This window comes from Hyperolius riggenbachi, chromosome 3, assembly GCF_040937935.1.
Source record: "Hyperolius riggenbachi isolate aHypRig1 chromosome 3, aHypRig1.pri, whole genome shotgun sequence".
Lineage (NCBI taxonomy): Eukaryota > Metazoa > Chordata > Amphibia > Anura > Hyperoliidae > Hyperolius > Hyperolius riggenbachi.
The window spans coordinates 435,968,560-435,991,175 of record NC_090648.1 but is presented as its reverse complement, the minus strand read 5'-3'; the positions used below and the strand labels follow the sequence as shown (position 1 = coordinate 435,991,175).

Sequence of the window (22,616 nt, the reverse complement as noted above, 5' to 3'; positions counted from 1 at the left end):
ATGCAGGTACTTAAAGTGGACCCAAATTAAAAATACACGATTTTAGAAATAAAATCTATTTTCTAAATTATAATAATAAATAGCAGCCTTTTTTCAGCTGCATGATGACAAATATAAAATATTTTACATTTATTGGAGGAACCCCTCCCTCCCCTTTATATTGCCGGGATTTTTCCGGCAAACTGGTGGAGTGGATGGTGTCTGGCAATGGTGGAATTGCTAATGGCTGCCCCCATTATAACCCTAGTTATGAAAAGAGAAGGGTAAAAAGCATGCACTGAAGTGCCCATAGGCTTGAAGGAGTGTTTATTTATCTTTGTATGTGTCAGAGTGGTGCAAGTAAATATTTTTAATAAAAAAAAATGTTTGGTTTGGGTCCGCTTTAACTTTTTTTTAATATTTCGCCTCGTAAGTCTTAAGCAGGCCACACATTATTATTTTTGGTTTTCTTTTTTACTGTCTACAGCTGATTCGATGGTTCTGATTGAATCGGTGCAGCATTCGGCCTGCTATCGACCAAGCAGTTTTCAGGCAAAATAGCTTGATTGGGTTGATCAGTCCCAGCAGACTCAACAGTCAATTAACGGATTAGAAGTGCGCCGCTAGTGGCATTTGATTCGGCAACAGATAAGGTGCTCTCATCTGTCCACTGCATGGCCCGGTCTCTGCTGGTCCCCAGTGTATTCTTCACTTCTTCTTCCGGGCACCTGTGTGATGTAATGCAGGGGACACTAGGGTTTTCTAGTGGTCGCAGCTCTCCTAGTGTCTGGTCCCTGCATTACACTACACAGGTGCTTGGGGGTGAGAACCACAGAGATGACTGGGACCCAGCAAGCTCATAGATTTTTCAAAGATTTTGTGCTGAAATTGATAAAAAAAAAAAATGTGTGTAGAGGCCATATTGACCAGTGGTCGCCTTTAGTAGCTGTGTGATAGTTAGCCCATGCTTGCGCAATTCAAGTTTCTCTGAACTGCACAAGCACAGAGTGCAGTTCATGTAGAGCAGGGAGACTTGGGCAATCAGTTAGAGAAATACCACATCTCACCAACATCAAACACACTCATGGGAATTCTAGGAGTATCTACTAAGATATCCGCACTGGTTTTCAAGCCTAATTCCCCCCCCCCCCATATCACACAAACCAGCAAGAGTGCAGCCAGTTGGCTGCTAATGTGCTCTTGCAAGTTTATGGAATATGTGGGGCGCATGGTATAAATCTCAGATCATAGCTGAAATCTGAGCCACAGTTTTGACATGTGCAATTCCAATTAGGGAATCTGTGAGACACAGCAGGAAGCCTAGGCACATAAAAGGTAGCCATACAACAAGTGATCAACTTTCTTGGGTAATCAACTTCAGTATGGTTGATTGAAAGTCAAGCGACTAGTGGCCCACACACTACAAATTATATCCTATGAGATTAACCTACACTAATCGAACTGACTGATGTTGTGTCTTCATGCTCTGTGAATCGATTGCATTCAATCAATCCAATGCATTGATACGTATAGAGTAGCCAATTCCTGTGCAATCCACCAATATTTGCATCCTGCTTGATCGACTAAGCTGGTCAATTCGACATGATTCCGCCACTTTTCATTGATTGAGCATACTAGAACACTCTATTCTCTTGATTCGATAAAATTATCAAATCGAATGGTCGATTGTATAGCAAAATTGCTAGATGTATTAGCACCTTAAGTGTGACAACCGGTTCAGCTCTGAAGTGGGGCTCTGCCATGCCCCCAATACCCACCCATCTTCCACAAACCAATAAGCGCTCCAATGATTCCTGCTAATGTCATGGATTGGTGTAACAGGTGGAAGGCCTGGCAGAGCTTTGTCCAGAGCAGAAATGAAAGTCACATATAAAGTAGCTGTATAACTTTAACTGAAAGTCCGAGGCACACATGTTTAGAGGTGCGGGTACATATTGTAAATATAAGTTCAGCTCTGAGGCGGGGCTCTACCATGCCGACCATACTCGCTCATTGCCTGTCACCCGATCCCCACATTTTACTAATAATTATGCAGTATGCTACTGTCACCTTATTTGGAATGCAGAGATCAGCTGGTGTTTGGGAGAGATCTATAGGCTATTGCAGAGTCCAGGATTAGTTGCAACACCACGTGTGTCAAGCGTGTGGCCTGGCAGCGGAGGATTGTGACACGTCGAGCTTCAGCATGGCTGCAGCCGCGTGTAGATTGGACTATGGGGGGGTGCGCCTGTCTAGTGCCGAGCACTAACCAGCAAACTGACAGTGCAGGAGAGTAGCTGATGGGCAGTGGATTCACCACCTGTCAGCTGCCCATTTGATAGAGGCCTTAGGCCCCTTTTCCACTGGAGGCAGTGAATCCACTGCCTGACAGCTGCTTCCGTGCACACGCCAGGTGCTTTACCTACGTTTGGCGCGGGTATTGGCAAGTCAGCCTTCCCTACAGAGTCAAATCTGAGTCCGGCCACAGCCATGCTCTGATGTGACACCAGTGTGTACCAAGCAATGACACGAGTGGTGTTACAAACCCTGCCATTCTGCTGCATGAAATAACAGGTGAAAGGTTCTCACGGCTGATAGCTGGGAGAATGAAGCACATGACTAGCCTGCAGTTCAGCCTCCTGTGTAAAATGGCTGTAGTGTAATCATTTCTAACCCTACCCCTAATTAAGTTGGATCACTAATGCTCCTATCACACTGAGAACACTGTGTTGTGATGCGTTTGCATCGCATGTAAACAATGTGGTGTAACTAAATAGTATGACATACATACAGTACAATAAACGTATGCCTCACTGCCACTGTAAATGCACTGCAAGCAGCGCATTATCCCAATGTAACCTGCCTCACTACAATCAATGTGACAGTCCCATAGGAATATCATTGCTTTGCATTATGATGCGATATTTTCCTTTGCGACATGATGCAATGGACAAAGATCCATATTCATTTTACTCTCTCTCCTAGGCAATATTTTCACACCTTATCAATGGTCAGTTAACCCTTCACACACTCATATGCAAATACTTTTGAACCCCTGCTATCCCTAATGCTAAGTTAAAAGCCGGGGTCTTGGTACAAAATACACTCTTGTGTAGTCACCCGCACCATGCAGAGGTAACTCAGAATTCATAGGTGTTCTAACTCTGGCCCTGTAACATGCATAGTGCAGTGTTCTCTCCAGGCTCTTTTAGCCGGGTGCTGCACCCGGCTAGTTTTGATGGGCTGTCATCGGCTCACCTCCTCCTTTGCGGTAAGCAGAGAAGCGCTGGCCCTGCATTCGCACATCATGCCCAACCCGGCTACTTTTTCATGCTACCCAGCTGGAATTTTTTTTTTTTGGTATTCTGTAGTGCAAACCTTCATTGCATCAAACCTATCTAAAAATCAGGAACACACATCCTAAAGTCCTCTCTTGGGACAGATAGCTGCCTTGTGGGATTAGTTTGGTCCACTAACAAAATAGATATTTGCATGAGTGTGAGAAGGGCTGACTGACTTTATTTTTTTGGGCCACACCCCCTTAAGCACCTCCCTAATCGTATTTAAATGTACTAACTTGAGTTTATGTACCTGGATTTATGTGTTTTTTTCTTCCCACCTCATCAATAAAATGCCTTTAAAGCTGCCAACAAGCTAGAAAATGCTCATCAGTATAATTTTGAGAGTACTTTGTGATACTTTTTCAACTGCAGATTGCTTAACCACTTGAGGACCGCAGTGTTAACACCCCCTCACCCCCCCCCCCCCCCCCCCCAGTGACCAGGCCATTTTCTGTTAAATAGGCCACTGCAGCTTTAAGGCCAAGCTGCAGGGCTGTACAACTCAGCACATAAGTGATTTCCGTGTGTAAATAGAATATGAGTGGTAGGCACAGTGGACGTCTGCTTCTGGGAGGGTTTCACTCACTGGTACTGGAGTATAAGGTACCACCTTTGGCGTGCTCAGATTGGAATATTAGATGCAGTATATATCATGTAAAAAGGAAAACAAAATCTTGCACCGCTCCAAGGTCCTTTATTCTATCAGTTCAATCTTCATACATATACATTCATGTCCATCTTGTAAATATTGAAATGTATTCACGGAGCACGGAGCCTCAGAGGAAGCTCGTTGAGCGAAACGGTCGTCAGGCAGGCCGCTGCCGCCCCACATTGCCCCACAGCCAGGACTCCATCAGGGTATGTTTGAATACATTTCAATATTTACAAGATGGACATGAATGTATATGTATGAAGATTGAACTGATAGAATAAAGGACCTTGGAGCGGTGCAAGATTTTGTTTTCCTTTTTACATGATACATAAGTGATTTCCCCCCCCCCCCCCCCTTTTCTCCCCACCAACAGAGCTCTCTGTTGGTGGGGTCTGATTCAGCCTATCACAGCGGATCGCTTCCCTGTGTCCCATTCCCCCAGTACAGCACTGCTGCAGATCGCAGCTCTGTACAAAGTAATTAAGACGGCGTTTTTGCCGTTTAAGTCTCGCGAGCGGCAATCGCAGAGGGTCACACTGTAGTCACTTCCTGTCAGTCAGGACTAAAGGTGCATACACACATCAGACTATAGTCTTTGGAAAATGAAAGATCACAGACCAATCTTACCACCCTTCATGTAGTATGAGAGCCATACCTTCACAGTCTTTTCTATGGAGCTGAACTCCCCATCAGACAGAAATCTTTGCAAGATGCTGCACACACAGATGCTGTACAGACACAAAAGATCAGTATCTGCAAAAGATTTGTTCCTGCCAAAGATCCGTTCCTGCAAATTGCAATGATAGTCTATGAGATCTGCAGATCATCAAACACACATGATTTAACTGACATTCATCTGCAGATCAGATCCACCAGGATGGATTTTCAGATCTGCAGATGAATGTCAGTTAAATCATGTGTGTATGATGATCTGCAGATCTCATAGACTATCATTGCAATTTGCAGGAACAGATCTTTGGCAGATACTGATCTTTTGTGTCTGTACAGCATCTGTGTGTGCAGCATCTTGCAAAGATTTTTTTCTGATGTGGAGTTCAGCTCCATAGAAAAGACTGTGTAGAGTATGGCTCTCATACTACAGGAAGGGTGGTAAGATTGGTCTGTGATCTTTCATTTTCCAAAGACTATAGTCTGATGTGTGTATGAGCCTTGAGTCTTACTTACATACCTGATATTTAACTTTTTCAGGCAGAGAAAGCAAAAATGGAGCACAGCATAGTTAGACATGTGTATATACAGTGCCTAGCACACAAATACCTTATGTCACATGTCAGTTCTGGTATCCTTTAACCACTTAAAGGGAACCTTAACTGAACGGGGGGTAAAGAGTTTCAATTACCTGGGGCTATTACTAGCCCCCTGCAGCAGTCCTGTGCCCTCGGAGCCGCTCTGGAATCATCCGGTCCCCCGCTGTCACTTAGTTTCGTTTTTGACGACTCACCAGTCGGCCGGCCGCCATGCCTATTATTGAACGCATTCTCTACTGCAATTAGCGCTGTTGTGGAACGCAACACGTACAAAAATACGCATTGCCACATATCTACGCGTGCGGAATGCGGCAACACATGTTTTTGTATGCGTTGCGGTCCGCATCAGCGCTAATTGCAGTAGGGAATGCGTTCAATACGCATGGCGGACGGCCGACTGAGTCGTCAAAATGAAACTAAGTGACAGCGGGGGACCGGAGGATTCCAGAGCGACTCCAAGGGCACAAGACTGCTGCGGGGGGCTGGTAATAGCCCCAGGTAAGTGAAACTATTTACCCCCCCCTCCCCCATTCAGTTAAGGTTCCCTTTAAGGACCAGGGGATTTTCCCCTCTGTTCTGTGTGGGCTCTTCAGCCAACAGCACAGATCGTGTTTCAGCCAGGGCGATCAGACTTCCCCCCCCCCCCCTTTTTTTCCCCACTAGGGGGACGTCCTGCTGGGGGGGCTCCTCAAAGCCCCCCCTCCGCAGCGCTATTCTGCCCTCCGTCCCCTTCCTTCTCTCCTTGCTGTGGGCGGCGCAGGACGGCGATCCGTCCTGCGCCGTCTCTGATAGGCTTTAGCCCATCAGATGCCGGCGATCCCCGGCCAATCAGAGGCTGGGGATCGCCGATCTCCTTTACAGCGCTGCTGCACAGCAGCACTGTGATGTAAACAGCGGGGATTTCTTCCCCGCGTGTTTACAATTAGCCTGCGAGCCGCGATCGGAGGGTCGCAGGCTGTTCACGAAGACACCCTCCGTGAACTGATATGGAACGACCTGCCGACGCCTGTAGGCGGTCGTTAAGTGGTTAAAGAAAAAAACAGCCTGGTCTTTAGCACTGTGGTCCTGAGGTCTTTCAATATACCTGCTTTTATGCTGGAGGCTTCTTTATCATTATAACCCAAGCTGATTCGTTGTGGGGAGGCAGCAGAACGAGGTCTTTAACCCCACAAATTCCTGGGGGAAACGTCAAGACTTTCCAGGTCATGGATTTTGCTGCCGGGGGAGGCAGAGCTTTGCGCTGTAGCTCTGCCTCCAGTACAGTCGATCCGCGTTGATTGCCGCCTCTCCCCGCCCCTCTCAGTGAAAGAAGATTGAGAGGGGCGAGGAGACTGAGATCAGCGCAGATTGATACAAGTAGAGGCAGAGCTACCCAAAGCTCTGCCTCTACCTGGAAGGAGCCCCAAATCTTACCCCGGGAATTTGGGGGGATGAAGACCGGCTTGGGTTGTAATGATAAGCCTCCAACATAAAAACAGGTATTTTGAAAGGCTTCAGACTCTCTTTAAGCAGTTTTTTTAAACAGAAGATGAAAAATTCTCTTATTAAATATCTTAGGAGACAAAGTGAATTGAATAAGGGCCAAAGTGTGAAAGGCACGTAAGAGGAGTTCCATTCCCTACAGGTCAGCAATTAATTTTTGCCCAGAGAAACCACTGTGACAGGACTTCATCTCGGGCGAACGCAGACAGCAGAACATCTCAAAATGTCATGTCTGAACCCTTCCATAGAACTACAGAAATAAACTTCTTGCCAGAGTTGGGCTTTGTTTAATAACGCTTTTAGCTAAAGTTCAGTTCAAAAGTTCTGCAGCAGAATAAAAGTACAAATGTCTTAAAGAATCAATTTCTTTTAATAAATAACTTAGAATGATGGTTTGATAGGAGCAGAAAGCAGTATAAAACCTCTGGGAGGAACAAGAGATCAGGGCGGCGATGTTGTAGAATTTGTCTTCTTCATCTGGAAGAACTGCAGAGAGAACAAGACATGTCTGAGTGTCATTGATGGTGATTGAGGGTTTCATTGTAGAGAAATGATCAGTTCCATTCCACAGAGTTCTGTAGAGCTCGAAAATATTTCACAAGATAAAATCCATTTCTTACAGCTCCCAGACAGCAGCAGGAAACTCACTGCTGTGTAAAAAATGTCCATGAACTGCTAACTCACTGCACCCCCAATCCCATGTCCCCCTGCTTTGGCAATGCCTGTATTGAAGTTTAGTCATGTCAATAAAGCTATCTTTGATGTGATTTCTAAAGGCTACTCTGGCTGAAGGATCAATGTAACCCAGAGAACCCCATCCTCACAATCCTGGTTATTTTTGACAGCTGAAACGCGACCGGTTGCTCTGGGTAATTGCTTCAGTACAATATTTATAAAAGTGCGGTTATACACTCCCAAAACGTAAATTTCAGTAACTACTCTTAGGGTGTATACACACCCAATTTTGATTGGCCAATTACTGCCCAATTTTACCACCTTCATTTAGTAGAGCCTACGGAGTTTGAATACTATGAACAGGTTGTGTAGGTAAGCTCTCATACTTCAAAATAGAATGTGTGTATCAGGCTAAAGTTTCATAAAAGAATATTTGAAAGTATTCCCACACATTCCCTATGTGTAAAACAAACAAAAATATATATTTACTGCAGAGAACAGGAGAAGCTTGCTTATCCCTGGTCATTGGCAAATACAATCACTGCTGGCTGAAGCTCTCAGAGGCATGTGTCTTCCCACTTTTCTGCTGGAGTGACTCAGCTATGCCAGGGCAATGTGTCTGTTCCTCAGAGAGCTTCAGCTGGCAATGATTACATTTGCCAATGACAAAAGATAAGCAAGCTTCTCCTGCTCTCTGCAGTGAAAATAAAGGTTTTTACACACAGGAAATGCGTGGGAATGTTTTAAAATATGCTTTTATGTAACTAAGAGCAGTTACTGACATTTTGTGTTTTGAGAATAATCCCCCTATTTAAAAAATTGCAGCTTGGAGCCATGTCACACGGAAGACTCAAAGTGACCTGGATTATTACCATTCAATGCACAGATTGATTACAAGGATTGAGATGAATGAAGGAGGGCCCCTAATGGCCTCCTCTGGCCTAGGGGTCCCAGTGCGGTTCCTATCTCTGCATCCCTTATTGCTACGCCACTGTTTTCTGCATCTTGAATAACCCATTGGGGATAGCAGTTAAAACATCCCAGTTCCACAAAAACACCAGTGTTTCTTTTTGTGAACAGCTGCTGTGAGGGTGTTTTTCAGGGTGAGCTTATATGCAGCAATCTATAAACACTTCATAAATAAAGTGTTCCAATATGCTGGATATATATCGAAATCTCAACCTCTGCATGGCCACCCTGAATACCTGTGACGAGAAGACTAAGCAGCTGCCATTAATATCATCTAATGCAGTTGCTAAAGCCTCATACACACCGTAACTAGGCGACATTGTGGGAAATGAGCACTGTACAGACATGCTGATAATTTTCCTCTAGCATCTGTACAAGGCTTGACTACTATAGCACACTGGAGCATTTTGTTACTGCAGCTCAAGTGTTCCATAGTTGTTAGCAATGGCACTGGATTACATTACTAGCAATTATTTAGCAGCCTATCAGCCGTAACTAGGTAATTCATCCCTTACCACTCAAAAATACATTCACAAAGCAAATTGTGACACAGACAGTGATAAAAACAAAACAAAAAATATGGTAAAAATGTAGGGTAACAGTCTCCAAGAATGACAAATTGATCCCTACACCCCAACCCCCATGCAAACAGATACTCGTTGTGCTGTAAATTCTTGGAATGCTTTGATCTCTCTTTACTAGCAGAAAACATAGAAACTGAAAGTAGAAGTCCTCTGTAATTGTCTCGCAGTGACCCCTAGTGACAAGTGTCCATAAATACACATTATGGCAGTACTAATTAAAAGCAGGGAAATGTAACAAATAAACAAAAAAAAATGCTAAAATCAATTGGCCTGAAGCAAGCCTCTAAATTGGCTGCTAAGGAGTTAAGGTTTCTGCTACACCTATAGCCGTGCATGACATGGCTTAGCAATTTACGCTCCAGCTGCGTTGCAGAACAGGAGCCGCGGCCGAATTGAAAACAGCTGCAGCACCTAGTGGAAACCGGTCCGCACTTGTTTCTACTGCAACTGTTCGAAAGAACTTTGAGTTGATAAAGCATTCATATCACCACAAAATCCAACTGACAAGTCTGTTTGATTAATTGTGATTGCTTTTGAACAAAACGCAATTGTTTTGTCAAATAGGAGGGGAAAACCTGTACAAATCTGTAATTGAATCAAACAGATAATTTTTAACTCGTCCCAGCAAGTGTTTGCAGTCTGCATCCCGGCGTTCTCAATGACTCTGTGCAGAATTTCAGCACTTCCAACATACACAACACTAGCTAAATACATTCACAGATAAAAAGTGAACCAGTACTTGTTTTAAAAATCACGGGTGGACGATCTGGCAGCTACTAATGCAGCTAGTACTTCCTGGCACAGAGTCTTTTACACTACACGAATTTGAATGAGTTTTTATAAATGGATAGTACATGGTCTTCAATGGGACCATTAAGACGTGTGCTGTGTTGTATTTTAAAGAGAATCTGTATTGTTAAAATCGCACAAAAGTAAACATACCAGTGCGTTAGGGGACATCTCCTATTACCCTCTGTCACAATTTCGCCGCTCCGCGCCGCATTAAAAGTGGTTAAAAACAGTTTTAAAAAGTTTGTTTATAAACAAACAAAATGGCCACCAAAACAGGAAGTAGGTTGATGTACAGTATGTCCACACATAGAAAATACATTCATACACAAGCAGGCTGTATACACCCTTCCTTTTGAATCTCAAGAAATCATTTGTGTGTTTCTTTTCCCCTGCAGCTATCTTCCACTGAAGTGTCAGGCTGTTTCTTCCTGCAGAGTGCAGACAGCTCTGCCTGTATGTAATTCCTCAGTATGTGAAAGCCCAGCCAGCTCAGAGGAGGATTTATCCAGTTTGTAAAAGATAAGAGAGAAGCTGCCCTAATCTAAATAATACACAGGCAGTGTGCAGAGAGGGGCCTGGAGGGGGGAGATGCATCACAGAACCACAACACTGAAGAACTTGGCAGCCTTCCAGACACAGGCTGACAAGTCTGACAAGAGAGAGATAAGTTGATTTATTACAGAGATGGTGATAGTAGAACGTGCTGCAGTAAGCGAGAGGACATTAGAATAGCTTTTGCAACTTGTAGGATGATAAAAAACTGGATGCAATTTTTGTTACGGAGTCTCTTTAACCACTTGAGGACCCACCCTTTACCCCCCCTTAAGGACCAGCGCTGGTTTGAGTGATCTGTGCTGGGTGGGCTCTGCAGCCCCCAGCACAGATCAGGGTGTAGGCAGGGAGATCAGATTGCCCCCCTTTTTTCCCCCCTATGGGGATGATGTGCTGGGGGGGTCTGATCTCTCCTGCCTGCTGTGGGTGGCGGGGGGGGCACCTCAAAGCCCCCCTCCGCGGCGAAATCCTCCCCCTCCCTCTCCTACCTGGCCCCCTCCTGGAGATCCGGCTGCACAGGACGCTATCCGTCCTGTGCAGCCAGTGACAGGCTGTCTCCTGTCACATGGCGGCGATCCCCGGCCGCTGATTGGCCGGGGATCGCCGATCTGCCTTACGGCGCTGCTGCGCAGCAGCGCCGTACAAATGTAAACAAAGCGGATTATTTCCGCTTGTGTTTACATCTAGCCTGCGAGCCGCCATCGGCGGCCCGCAGGCTATTCACGGAGCCCCCCGCCGTGATTTGACAGGAAGCAGCCGCTCGTACGAGCGGCTGCTTCCTGATTAATTAGGCTGCAGCTGGCGACGCAGTACTGCGTCGCTGGTCCTGCAGCTGCCACTTTGCCGACGCACGTTATGAGTGTGCGGTCGGCAAGTGGTTAATGCTGTGGACGCACCTCATACATCAAACTCTGTACTTGAGCTGAGAGCAGCTGGCTTATAATCGGCTGCATGGACAGGGTGTGTGTGTGTGTGTGTGTGGTGACCAGGTCTGTGGAGTCAGTACAAAAATCATCCGACGACTCAGTTTATGAAACCACTGACTCCAACTCTGACTCAGGGTATCCAAAACGGCTCCAACTCCTTAGTCTAATTCTTACAAAACACTGGCCGAAAGGAGCAGGTACCAGGGAAATAATATCATACACTGTAGTCTAAGGTTAGTTACACACCAGGACGTTGCATTTAGGGGACGTTATAGGGCACATAACGTGCCCCTAACGCAACGCCTGGTGCTCTCTGGTGTGGACGTCGAAACGAGCCACGTTGTGCAGCTCACTCTGGCGTCCGTGATGCCGTGATGCATACTCTTGGACGCATGCGGCATCACGTGGTCCCGCCCGGCCAATCGCCGCACAGAGCGGCCGCTCCAGGAAGTAAACACTGCACGTCACTGAGTGCAGTGAATATTAATTAGCCATGTGCCCGGCCGCTCTTCCCTCCTCCCCAACATGACTGAGCATGTGCAAACAGTCTAACGCGGCTTAGCCGCGGAGAACGCACAGCATGCAGCACTTTGCTGCGTTACAATGTAACGCAACGTGGGCAGTGTGAACAACCCACTTGTGTTACATTGCTATGCGTTGGGGGAGCGTTACAGGCTGCACTAACGTGCGCCTGTAACGTCCATGTGTGCAAGAAGCCTAAAAGGACAAGCCCTATAGGTACAATCGAAGTGGTATATACTTCTGGAATAAAAAAACAAATGGTTAATGAAGACCCCCAAAAGATTATCTGGGGGGTCTCCTGTGAACCCTCTGTATATGTAAACAGAAATGTGAGGTCACCCCTATGCCGTGGGGGTCCTGGCTGATCCCCCTCCACTTATAGAGTAAAACAAGTGGGATGTAGCTATCCCACGATGTGGGTGACAGGTTCACTGGGGTGCGTGTGGATATCAGGGATACCAACTGCACAGGGTTTAAAGCAGTGTGACCCAAACGCTGATTCATACAGGCCCCGTGTCCACAAACGCATCCCACAGAGCTCTGTTCTGGGCTATAGGGGATGGTGGGGGGGGGCCTTTTGTAAATAATATGTGTATAGCCATGTAATATATTGTATAGCACTCTCTATTTACAAAAGGCCCCCCACCATCCCCTATAGCCCAGAACAGAGCTCTGTGGGATGCGTTTGTGGACACGGGGCCTGTATGAATCAGCGTTTGGGTCACACTGCTTTAAACCCTGTGCAGTTGGTATCCCTGATATCCACACGCACCCCAGTGAACCTGTCACCCACATCGTGGGATAGCTACACCCCACTTGTTTTACTCTATAAGTGGAGGGGGATCAGCCAGGACCCCCACGGCATAGGGGTGACCTCACATTTCTGTTTACATATACAGAGGGTTCACAGGAGACCCCCCAGATAATCTTTTGGGGGTCTTCATTAACCATTTGTTTTTTTATTCCGGAAGTATATACCACTTCAATTGTACCTATAGGGCTTGTCATTTTAAACTACAGTGTATGATTAGTCTAATTCTTACCAGGGCTATGGATTTTGTACAAAAATCATCCGACTCCTCAGTTTATGAAACCATGGACTCCGACTCAGGTACCCAAAATGCCTCAGACTCCACAGCCCTGGAGGTGACACATCATGCCAAGACCACCACAAGCCAGTCTTTGCTCTAAACAGAAACTTGCTGAGATAGCATAGCTATGGCCCAGTATCAGGTTTACAGACTGGGCAGAAAAGGATTAAGATGAAATGGGGCCATAGGCAACAAAGCATTTTTCGCCAACCGCTGATGATCACCAGGTTTTTTTTGTTTTTTTAGTAGGATTTGGTGGGGGACTAGCATCCACCAGGCCCCTAGACTATCTCTAGGCAACTGCCTAGGTTTGCCTTGAGGATGATCCAGCTCTGAAACTGGAGAAACAGCAGACAGACCACCTTGTCGCCTCATTATGTGAAATAAGCACTGTAAGGAGTGTGGTTAGAGTGCAGCCTTACCCTTAATGGACATTGTGACACAGGATCACTTTGACCTTTCTCCTAGATCTTACATGGACACAGTTCAGAGGTCAGACTACAGTAAGCTGAATTAGTGTAGCCGAGAGGTACAAACCTTTCGTACAGCAGCAAAAGCAGCACCAAAAGTTGGCTTGATTTCAGTGCTGCTGCGGATCCACTGGGGCAGCTTGGCGAGGATGGCGGGCCGGGAGTACCGGTGGTCTAGCAGGACGATGCTGGCATAGTCACCGCGGTGCCGGATCGCCCGTCCTAAGAAATAAATGTGTCACAATAGTGAAGTGATGGAACAGGGATTTCAGTCAAAGTTTTCCCATACAGATGGTTATCTATTCCCATTCATATCTCACATTACAAGATAGGTTGAGATTCACATTAAAGAGAACCAGTCACAGTTGCATCAACTCAGAACTATTTGCATCTTATTGACTGTCTCTAGTAGTCACATGATCAGATACTAATCTGAATAGTGTGTGATTATTGTTCAGTTGCGGAGGCTGGGAGCTGCAGAATAGCCCCAGGAAGCAGCAGCACGTGCAGCAGTGTGCAGCCACACAGACTGGGGTCTGTAAATGAATGTGCCTGCAGCACCCAAAATGTACTGGAAGACTGTTCATTTATTGGATAGTGGGGGAAGGGAATAAACCTCATTGCTGAAACCAGCAAAGAAAAAAATAACTAAAAGAGTTCCCTTTAGTATAGGATAATTGCCACACAGCATGTAGAAAAGGACAGACACACATATTCTTGCCTATAGGGCGGTGTCTATGGACCCCGCCCCTCTCTGCTTACCAATGGACTGATTGACGGCTTTCATGCACAGGTTCTCTATCAGGACTTTTCCGGCAGGCACTCCATTTGTCTTGGGCTAGGAAATAGACAAGATAATAAGCATGCAGGAATAGCATCCCTCCGGAGAGGACAGAGTGGTACAGTCCACATTCCATTCTCAACCCCATTCCATAGATCCTCAGTAATAGCGAGTACCAGTCTTATCCAGATAGGACATCTGCATGCAGCATCCCCCCCGAGAGGACTGAGTGGTCAGGTGGTCCAGTCCACGTTCAATTCCCAACCCCTTCACATAAATCCTCAGTAACTGCAAGTACCAGAGTCTGATCCCGTTAGGACATCTGCATGCAGGAAAAGCATCCCTCCCAGGAGGACAGAGTCGTACAGTCCACATTCCATTCCCAACCCCATCACATAAACCCTCAGAAATAGCAGGAACCAGAGTTTTATCCAGATAGGACATCTGCATTCTGGAACAGCATCTCCTCGAGAGGGCAGAGTGGTATAGTCCATGTTCAATTCCCAATCCCATTCCATAAACCCTCAGTAATAGCGAGTACCAGAGTCTTATCCAGATAGGACATCTTCTCCTGAAGCTCTGGAGATCGGATGTTTGGGAACGGCATGCCGACCATCACCACACATCTGCAGGCAGAAAGAAAGAAAAGCATGTGGAACATTCCTAACAATATGAACTCACCTTAATACAGTCATTCATAAGTCTCCACAAATTAGAAACCAGAGAAGGCGAGGCAGCACTGTAAGGTAATGAAGTGTCTTTCTTCTGATCCACGGCATCTAAGGGCCCTTCTACACTATGTGCTTCGATCCGATTTTGAAGCGCATGCATTTTGCCCAAAGGGTTAAAGTCCCGAGGGCAATAACCATTGTGCGTGTGTATGCACCTTAACTCTGTGTCATGTTCAACTCTGCGAGTGATCATGAGCATCAAAGCTTATTAGAACTTGCAGGTAAACTTGTAACCACAAAAGGAACCTATACAGCACACCGCTAAAGCCTCATACATGCTAGACTGGACTCGGCTGTAACAGCCATTCAAGGCCCATCTTGGCCAAGAATCTAGTGAGTAGCTAGGTGTTCTTCAAGCTTAATGATCCACCATGCCAGATCTTTAAACGGAACCTAGAGTGACACTAAGGTACCCAGTTTAACGTACCTGGGACTTCCAGTCCCCTGTAGAAATCCTGGTCCCTCACAGTCTGCTCCCATACAATCAGCAGCGGTTTTCCCACAAAAGCTGCATGTGCTGCCCCACGCCTCTTCGATTGTGCTCACGTAGCCCAGGGATATTCTGCGCTTACACAGTTAGTAAAATCTGCAACTGCCCATGCGCGGAAAGGCTACAGGCCATGGGAGCGCCATCAAGGAGACACGCAGTGGCGCATGACTAGTCCGCTTTCAGAAGGGCAAGAGGACCCAGGTAAGTAAACTTGGCACCTTAGTGTCTTTTTAGGTACCCTTTAAAGTGAACCAGAGACAAAGCACCCCCATGTATTTTACCATATATATATCAGCGGGAACATTAGAAAAAACACCTACCCTGCTCTCGGTTTCATCTTTCACTGCTCAGCCAGCTTGTTATCAGCCCTGATAAAATCCCCGACTGAACATTCAATCTGGCTTTGCTCAGGAATCATTACAGCTGAGTCTTCTCTGATGTCTTTTCAAGCCCAAGCTTGCCCCTTCTGGCTCTGCTTTCCTGTTCTGTATATTCACAGCATCACAGAGAGCTGTGATGAGATGGGAGGAGCTGCTAATGTAAGGGTATATTGAAAAACGTTTGTTTTTAATCTATATTTGTTAGTCATAAGAAGTTTTTAGAACTGGTGATTTCATTTTTCACAAAGCCCACTAAATAATATGCTTTTCTGATGAACTGTGTTTCGCGTGGAGTTATAGTAAAAAAAAACAACACAAAAAAGGCACACCAGAGGGGTGAAAATACCAGGTATAGTATTTATTTTGTAAAATCTATCGAGGGATAGGTTTATTTTGTGCCAAAGCATTCATCTCTGGTTTCCTTTAAGGGATGGCAACATCCCCTCCTTACACTACCCGCCAAGAGCCACTCCTACACTGCACCATTGGCCGTCCTTCTCCCCCATGCGTTGCTTGGATAAAGCGGAAAAATGTGTCTGTATGAGCTTATGACCAGAACTGTCACTCTAGGGACTGGGTGCAGAGGCGTCACTAGGGTTGGTGTGACCTATTGTGGAAAGCCATGGTGTCTCCCCTCTCTTACCCATGAACTTCCAACCTCACAAGGCTAAACAAAACCAATAATTTTTTTTTTTGTATTTAGCCTTACTCCCCCTTCCCTTAGCCTGGAGCTTGGTGTCACCCCCTCTGCAGGTGACACCTGGTGCGGTCCGCACCTAACATACCCCCTAGTGACACCACTGACTGGGTGAGTATACATGATACTGCATTGCAAGTCATTCATCAGCATGAATCTAAAAATATACAAGTTCTGCTATGGGAACTCATACCGGCCCAGGTCATCAGAGAAGTTGATTCCTTCACTCATCTTCCCTCCGACCACAGAGAAGAGCAGAGCACCGGTCACTGGTCCCACGCTCTGACTGGACAACTGGAAGCAATCACAAATCAGTCATCAGCTTCAGAAAACAGCATTGTTTGGGGTAGTGAAAAGCTGTGTGGGTGTGCAGAACCTTCCTGGCTTTCATATAAAGACAAAGACAAACACTTATATTGCGCTTTTCTCAAAGCGCCAGAGCTGCAGCCACTAGGACATGCTCTATAGGCAGTAGCAGTGTTAGGGAGACTTGCCTAAGGTCTCTTGCTGAATAGGTGCTGGCTTTGGCTTACTGAACAGGCAGAGCCGAGATTCGAACCCTGGTCTCCGGTGTCAGAGGCAGAGCCCTTAACCATTACACTATCCAGCCACCCAGAGTATAACATACTCTGTACCACAAGGAAAGGTGCAGAAAAGCTGGATGAGAGTTGAAGGGAGCATTAAAGGACCAATCTGGCAAAAAAAGTAAGCAGGTAAAATCTGACAGAACCGACAGGTTTTAGACCAGTCCATCTCCTCATGGGGGATTCTTCGGGATTTTCTTTTATTTCCTGAATGGCAGTTGCTAAGTCTAACAGCCAAAATAGTGTGCAAGTGGCTAGGAAGGCTGGCTGGTATCTTACTTGTTTGGCAGTTCAACTGCCGTTCAGGGAATGCTTCTGAAAACAAAGAAAACCCTGTGAATCCCTCACAAGGAGGTGAACTAGTCCAAAACCTGTCGGTTCTGTCAGATTTTAAATACTTACTTTTTTCGCTGGAGTGGTCCTTTAAAGGACACCTGAAGTGAGAGGAATATGGAGGCTGTCCTATTTCTTTTTAAACAATGCACATTGCCTGGCTGTCCTGATGATCCTCTGCTTCTAATATTTTTAGCCATAGACCCTGAACAAGCATGCCGAGCAGATGTTTCTGACTGAAGTCTGACTGGAATAGCCACATGGTTGTTTCAGGTGTGTGAGTCAGACACTACTGCAGCCAAAGAGATCAGCAGGACTGCCAGGCAATTGGTATGGTTTAAAAGGAAATGAATATGACAACTTCAATATAATTTTGGACCCTTTTACACTTGCCTTGCAAACCTGTGTTGTGTTGCCTTGCTTTACCTCAGGGTAACACAACAGCAATGCAAGGCAATGGTGCCAAGCACACTTAGGGCATCGTGTTGGAAGTGACCGATCTGCTGCCGAGTCGCTGCAAGGTCACCACATAACCGCGTTCGCGCAGTCACAGTGGAAGTAATGTAAGTCAATGGGCGCCGCAAAAATTTTAAACATATTGGCGCCCGTGGTTCGGCACGCATGTGCAGAACAGCTGGGAAACCCATGAATCCAAGTGACGTACTTCCTATCCAGCAATTAGTACATCTCGAGGGGGGGGGGGGGGGGGGCATGGTGCTTTGCATATAACCCAGTCAGTGCACTCTGCTGCATTTAGTGCGTTGTGGAGCGATAGGACGGGATCGCACCGCAAACTCACAAGCCAGGTGTAAAACCGGCCTTTCAGTTCAGGTGTCCTTTAAAGGAGAGATAGTAAGTGAGATGCAAATAATTCTGGCTTGCAAGCGATTTTCATGCAAAATGATTGCAGCATTGAACTAAGCCAATCTGTTGATTTTGGCTGCCTCAATCCGAATAAAAGCCACATTCAATTTGCTCCAAATTCGCATGCAAGCAGGAATTATCTGCATCTCAAAGACCATCTCTAATGAACAGTAACTAGAGCCAGCAGGAGGTAACGTATACATTACCACATAGCAAACACAGCACTTTTGCTTTATGTAAATATGGCAAACAATTTATTGCCTGAAATGATCATTCATAGTTTCTGGTGACAATTTACAGTAGTGGGAGTTGCTGTCCCTTGATGTCAGCTTGCTCAGCAATCTGCTGAATTGTAAAATCCTCGGCCGACCACTGTGGCTAGAAGCGAACCTAAACCAAAAATAAACTGTTAAGATAAACAATTGTATCTATAGCCTTCTGAGGATCGGCACCTCCACACCCTTAAGGACCAGAGTGTTTTACATGAGGAAAGGGGGAGGCGCATTTAGATAGCCAGGCAGCGGTATCCCCAGTATAGATAGCTAGGCATGGGTGTCTCCAGTATAGATAGGTTCCCCCGTACAGCCAGTGTTATAATTTAAGTAGGCCTCAGTTATTTGGCCTGAGGTTTAGGTAAAAAGCTTGTTCGCAGAATATATCTTTAAATTAGAGTTTCTCGTGATGCAGGCAGAAGCATCTCAGTGTCTGCTTGAAGCAGATGATACAAGCAGATACTGAGAACATGTTCCTGAACGAAGGCCACAGGCCTACACTGCCCCAGACAAATGGACTACGAGAACAATCAACATAGGCCATATTTACAAAATATCACATTCTTGTATATAAGTGAAAAGTGGTCATGGAATATTAATCGAGTAGGTGGGTATAATGACACCACGAGGGGTCTAAGCCAATAGTCGGGTCTGGGGGATGGCTAAGATGAGGTCACATTTAACTCTTTCCTAGTCAGTATTAAAGGGCCTTATGGGCAGACGGAGGGGACTTTTATTCCTACTTTCATGCTCTCTATATGCTGACTGGAACCCCTAATATTTCCTTTCCTTATGTACTTTGATATAATGTATGCTGTACATAGGTTGTCTAGAAGATGTAACTTAGAATAGACATAAGAGGACCTGATTATCTTCAGCAGGAAGGTAATCACGCAGCTGTAACGCAGGCAAGAATCTGCTTGGCTAAGATATGATGAACTGTATCTGTATATCTGGTTTCCTGAATAAATAACTTGAACATTGAAGACGCCTAAGAAAGTCTATCTCCTGCTTCCTGCCATTACTCACCTCCCAAGCTCCAGCGGTGAGCAGTTCTGCTCTGCCCGGCATCCCTGCTCGCACTGCTGCTAAGTTCCAGGTCCCGGCTTGATGACATCATCAAGCTGGGACCTGACATTTGAGGCAGAGGGAGCAGAGATGCCGGGCAGAGCGGAGCGAAAATGGCCAGGGGAATGTCAGAAAGGTGAGTCCCGGTCCTCTTCTTACTCCCCTACCGCCGCTTATAGTGATCACTAAAATCGGCCAGCGATCGTAGAGCTCACATGATCAGCATCCAATCGCCATGGCTCCTGATCAATGAGATGTCGGCTGTTCTATGCCAGCTTAATCTCCCCTCTCAGGTGTGCACGATCTCGCCGGGAGGGCTCAAAGCAGGTGGTGTAAATCCTACGCTGCATCAGGCTTAGGCAGCCACAAGTGCAGTGTAGGATTTACTACCCCAGAAGGAGAGTCCTGCTTCTAAATAGGATTGTTTTGTCTAAAGGTGCCCATACACTGGTAGATGGTTACCAGATTCGACCAACAGATTCAGATACAAAATCTGAACAGAGAGGGATCTGTTACTGCCGGCAAGCTTGACAGTGGACCGGTGAGTGTTAGTTCTTCTTCCAACACACTGCATGGGCCCAGGAAGTGCCCCCATATTTTAGTTGAGGTGAGGGTGGAAGACCTAGGGGGGGGGGGGGGGGGGTCCATTGGTCATTCCAAAATCAAGCACTATGCATCCGACCACCCCATTTCAAGCTAGATCTTTCTGCCCAGAACAATCAATAGTTTTACAGGCACATACATTTTTGTTTAAAACCTAAAAATGCAAGTTTAATGTTTCTATTGTCTATACTGAATGACATAGGGTATATCCACTAAACCACAGTTTACTAAATAAGCCCATGTCTTTTAATGTTGTACAGCTCCCATCTTCAACTGTTGACTCTCTTTTTCTGCCATCCAAGAGTTTTATGTCTTGTAATTGGCTACCAGTAAGAGTTATGCTACAGTATTATTTAAACCGGATTGAAGAGAATGTGTAATTTACATACCTGAATTCTTAACCCTTACAGTGAGAAACAAGGGGAAAAAAAGGTTTGGGACTGTACATGCACATGTTTATCTCATCATGCCACATATTCGCTTAGGTACCCTTTAATGTGGGAAACCTCCTGCCCCCCCCCCTCTCACCTCTATAGGGCAGAATAGACTGCTTAGCAGGGAACCCAGCATCACGTCTGTACAAAACTGTTAGCAAACTGTCACCTGAAAAGACTGGGAACAATCATTCTACCTGTTCCCAGCTTTACAGGATGAGAGCAGTTAGTTCAGCTCAGCTCACAAGCCAGTTAAAGAGCTCCTCAAAGAACTGGCTATTGTAATGCTAACCATTTTTTCCCACTGGAAGCTATTGAAAGCTTGTTTACCACAGAGCACTAATAACATCATTTGCATATAAAAGGAGAAAGGAGCAGCTACAAAAGAAATTTCTCTCCATGCAGTATTAATGTATTACTGGTCCCCAAAATAGTACAGTATCGCCTCCCAGTTGTGGAAGCTGAAATCCAGCAGCCTATTATTAGAAATTGCTCCCATCACACCTTGACATTTGGATGCACTAATTACTGTACAAGGCAGGGCTGTGCAAAAATCTTCCCGACTCAGACTCCTCAGTTTATGAAACCACCGACTCCAGGTACCCAAAATTACTCCGACTCCTTAGTCTAATTTTTACAAAGGCTGTGGATTTAGTTAAAAAATCATCCGACTCCTCACTTTACTGAAACCACCGATTTGGACTCAGACTCCAGGTACCCAAAATTGCTCTGACTCCACAGCCCTGGTACAAGGGTCCTCTTTCCCTACTGCCTGACTTTCCCTACTCTTCTTCCTCTGTAGTCTTTATAGCTATGGTTATCTAAGCTCCCCTGAGTATAGTCGGTTTTCAAAACAATACTCTTTACCCCTTATTAGTTGGTTCCAATAAATCCTCAGGCCCCGTTCACATCTAAAATCGCAAACCTTGCGCGATTTTACAGAGATAAGCGCGGTAAAAATCACTGGACACTTCCATGATTAAAAGCGATCGCGATAAGCACTTTACTAAGCACTGTACCGCGATCACTCTAGAATTGCGGCAAAAAATGCTGCAGGTAACGGGTTTTGTGATTGGCGCTAATCCCAAAACCCTGCCATAGGTTAGAATAGCGCTAGCGCTTTGGTGATTAGCGGGAATTGCCCGCTAATCACCCTTGTGTGAATGTGTCCTCAGTGTGTCTTTAACATGAAGTTTGTGAAACTAGAGCTGTGTAACCCATAAACAATTATTATTATAGATTTATATAACTTCTTCCATGGTGCTGTACAATAGAATAAAAGGTTTAACAATACAATATAAACAATATGACAGTTAAAGTGTACCTGAGTGGGCCTATATGCCCCATGAAGTCAGTGGGCTCACTCTGCGTCCTCTCTGGTGTCTCCGTTCAGTAGAAATCCCCACCAGTATTCGGGTGGCCACGCTATCCTGCGCATGCGCGGCTCGACCGCACAACCGACTTTGTGCTCTTGCAGCTGGGAGCATTTTGCGCCTGCACAGTAGTACTGGGCAGGTGCAGAGTACTCCCGGGGACGCGGTGGGGGGTGCACAGGCAACCGAGCCGTGCATACGCTAAAGGGGCACGACTGCCCGCAACTGTCCAGAATACTGGAGGGGATTGCTACTAAACGGAGCCACCGGAGAGCCCACTGACCTTATGGGGCTGGAGGTAGCCCCAGGTAAGTATAAATACTGGCCTATAGCCCGTCTCAGGTACACTTTAACAATACAAGACAATGGTGGATTACAGCTGATGCAATGAACTTCTCATTTTACATGAGGGTGGAAGAATGCACACACCTTACACAGCATTGAGAGACAGAAAGGCAAGAAAGCCCTGGCCTTCAGCCTTACAGTATAAAGGCCCACACCCACTACGCGATTTTTCTGTGAGCAACATTGCTCAATATTTAACAAGCAACATCGTTTAACAAGTTTCATTCGCTTTGAATGACTGTCATGATGGATCCAATCGTGGACGGTTATTCCGATTGCCACTGATCCCCGGACTAATTACCGCAATCGTTCAATGTCATGTTTGCACCCGTTGTTTGTTCCCATGGTATGTGATTGC

At 45.8% G+C, this 22,616-nt stretch overlaps 1 protein-coding gene across 4 annotated transcripts in view; it reads right to left on the bottom strand.

Moving 5' to 3' along the window:
* Positions 1 to 7,073: 7,073 nt before the first annotated feature.
* DDX11 (DEAD/H-box helicase 11) overlaps positions 7,074 to 22,616 on the bottom strand; it is a 176,640-nt gene continuing 161,097 nt past the window's right edge. For 3 of the 4 annotated variants that reach the window (XM_068277657.1, XM_068277658.1, XM_068277659.1), the window contains exons 23-27: positions 16,576 to 16,676; positions 14,626 to 14,710; positions 14,066 to 14,141; positions 13,371 to 13,525; positions 7,074 to 7,208 (exon numbers count right to left, since the gene is read on the bottom strand). In XM_068277657.1, coding sequence (XP_068133758.1) covers positions 7,164 to 7,208; positions 13,371 to 13,525; positions 14,066 to 14,141; positions 14,626 to 14,710; positions 16,576 to 16,676 — 462 coding nt within the window. In that variant the 3' untranslated portion in view covers positions 7,074 to 7,163. Of the gene's footprint in view, positions 7,209 to 13,370; positions 13,526 to 14,065; positions 14,142 to 14,625; positions 14,711 to 15,548; positions 15,840 to 16,575; positions 16,677 to 22,616 lie in introns of those variants that run through there. The other variant, XM_068277660.1, reaches the window with a different exon arrangement.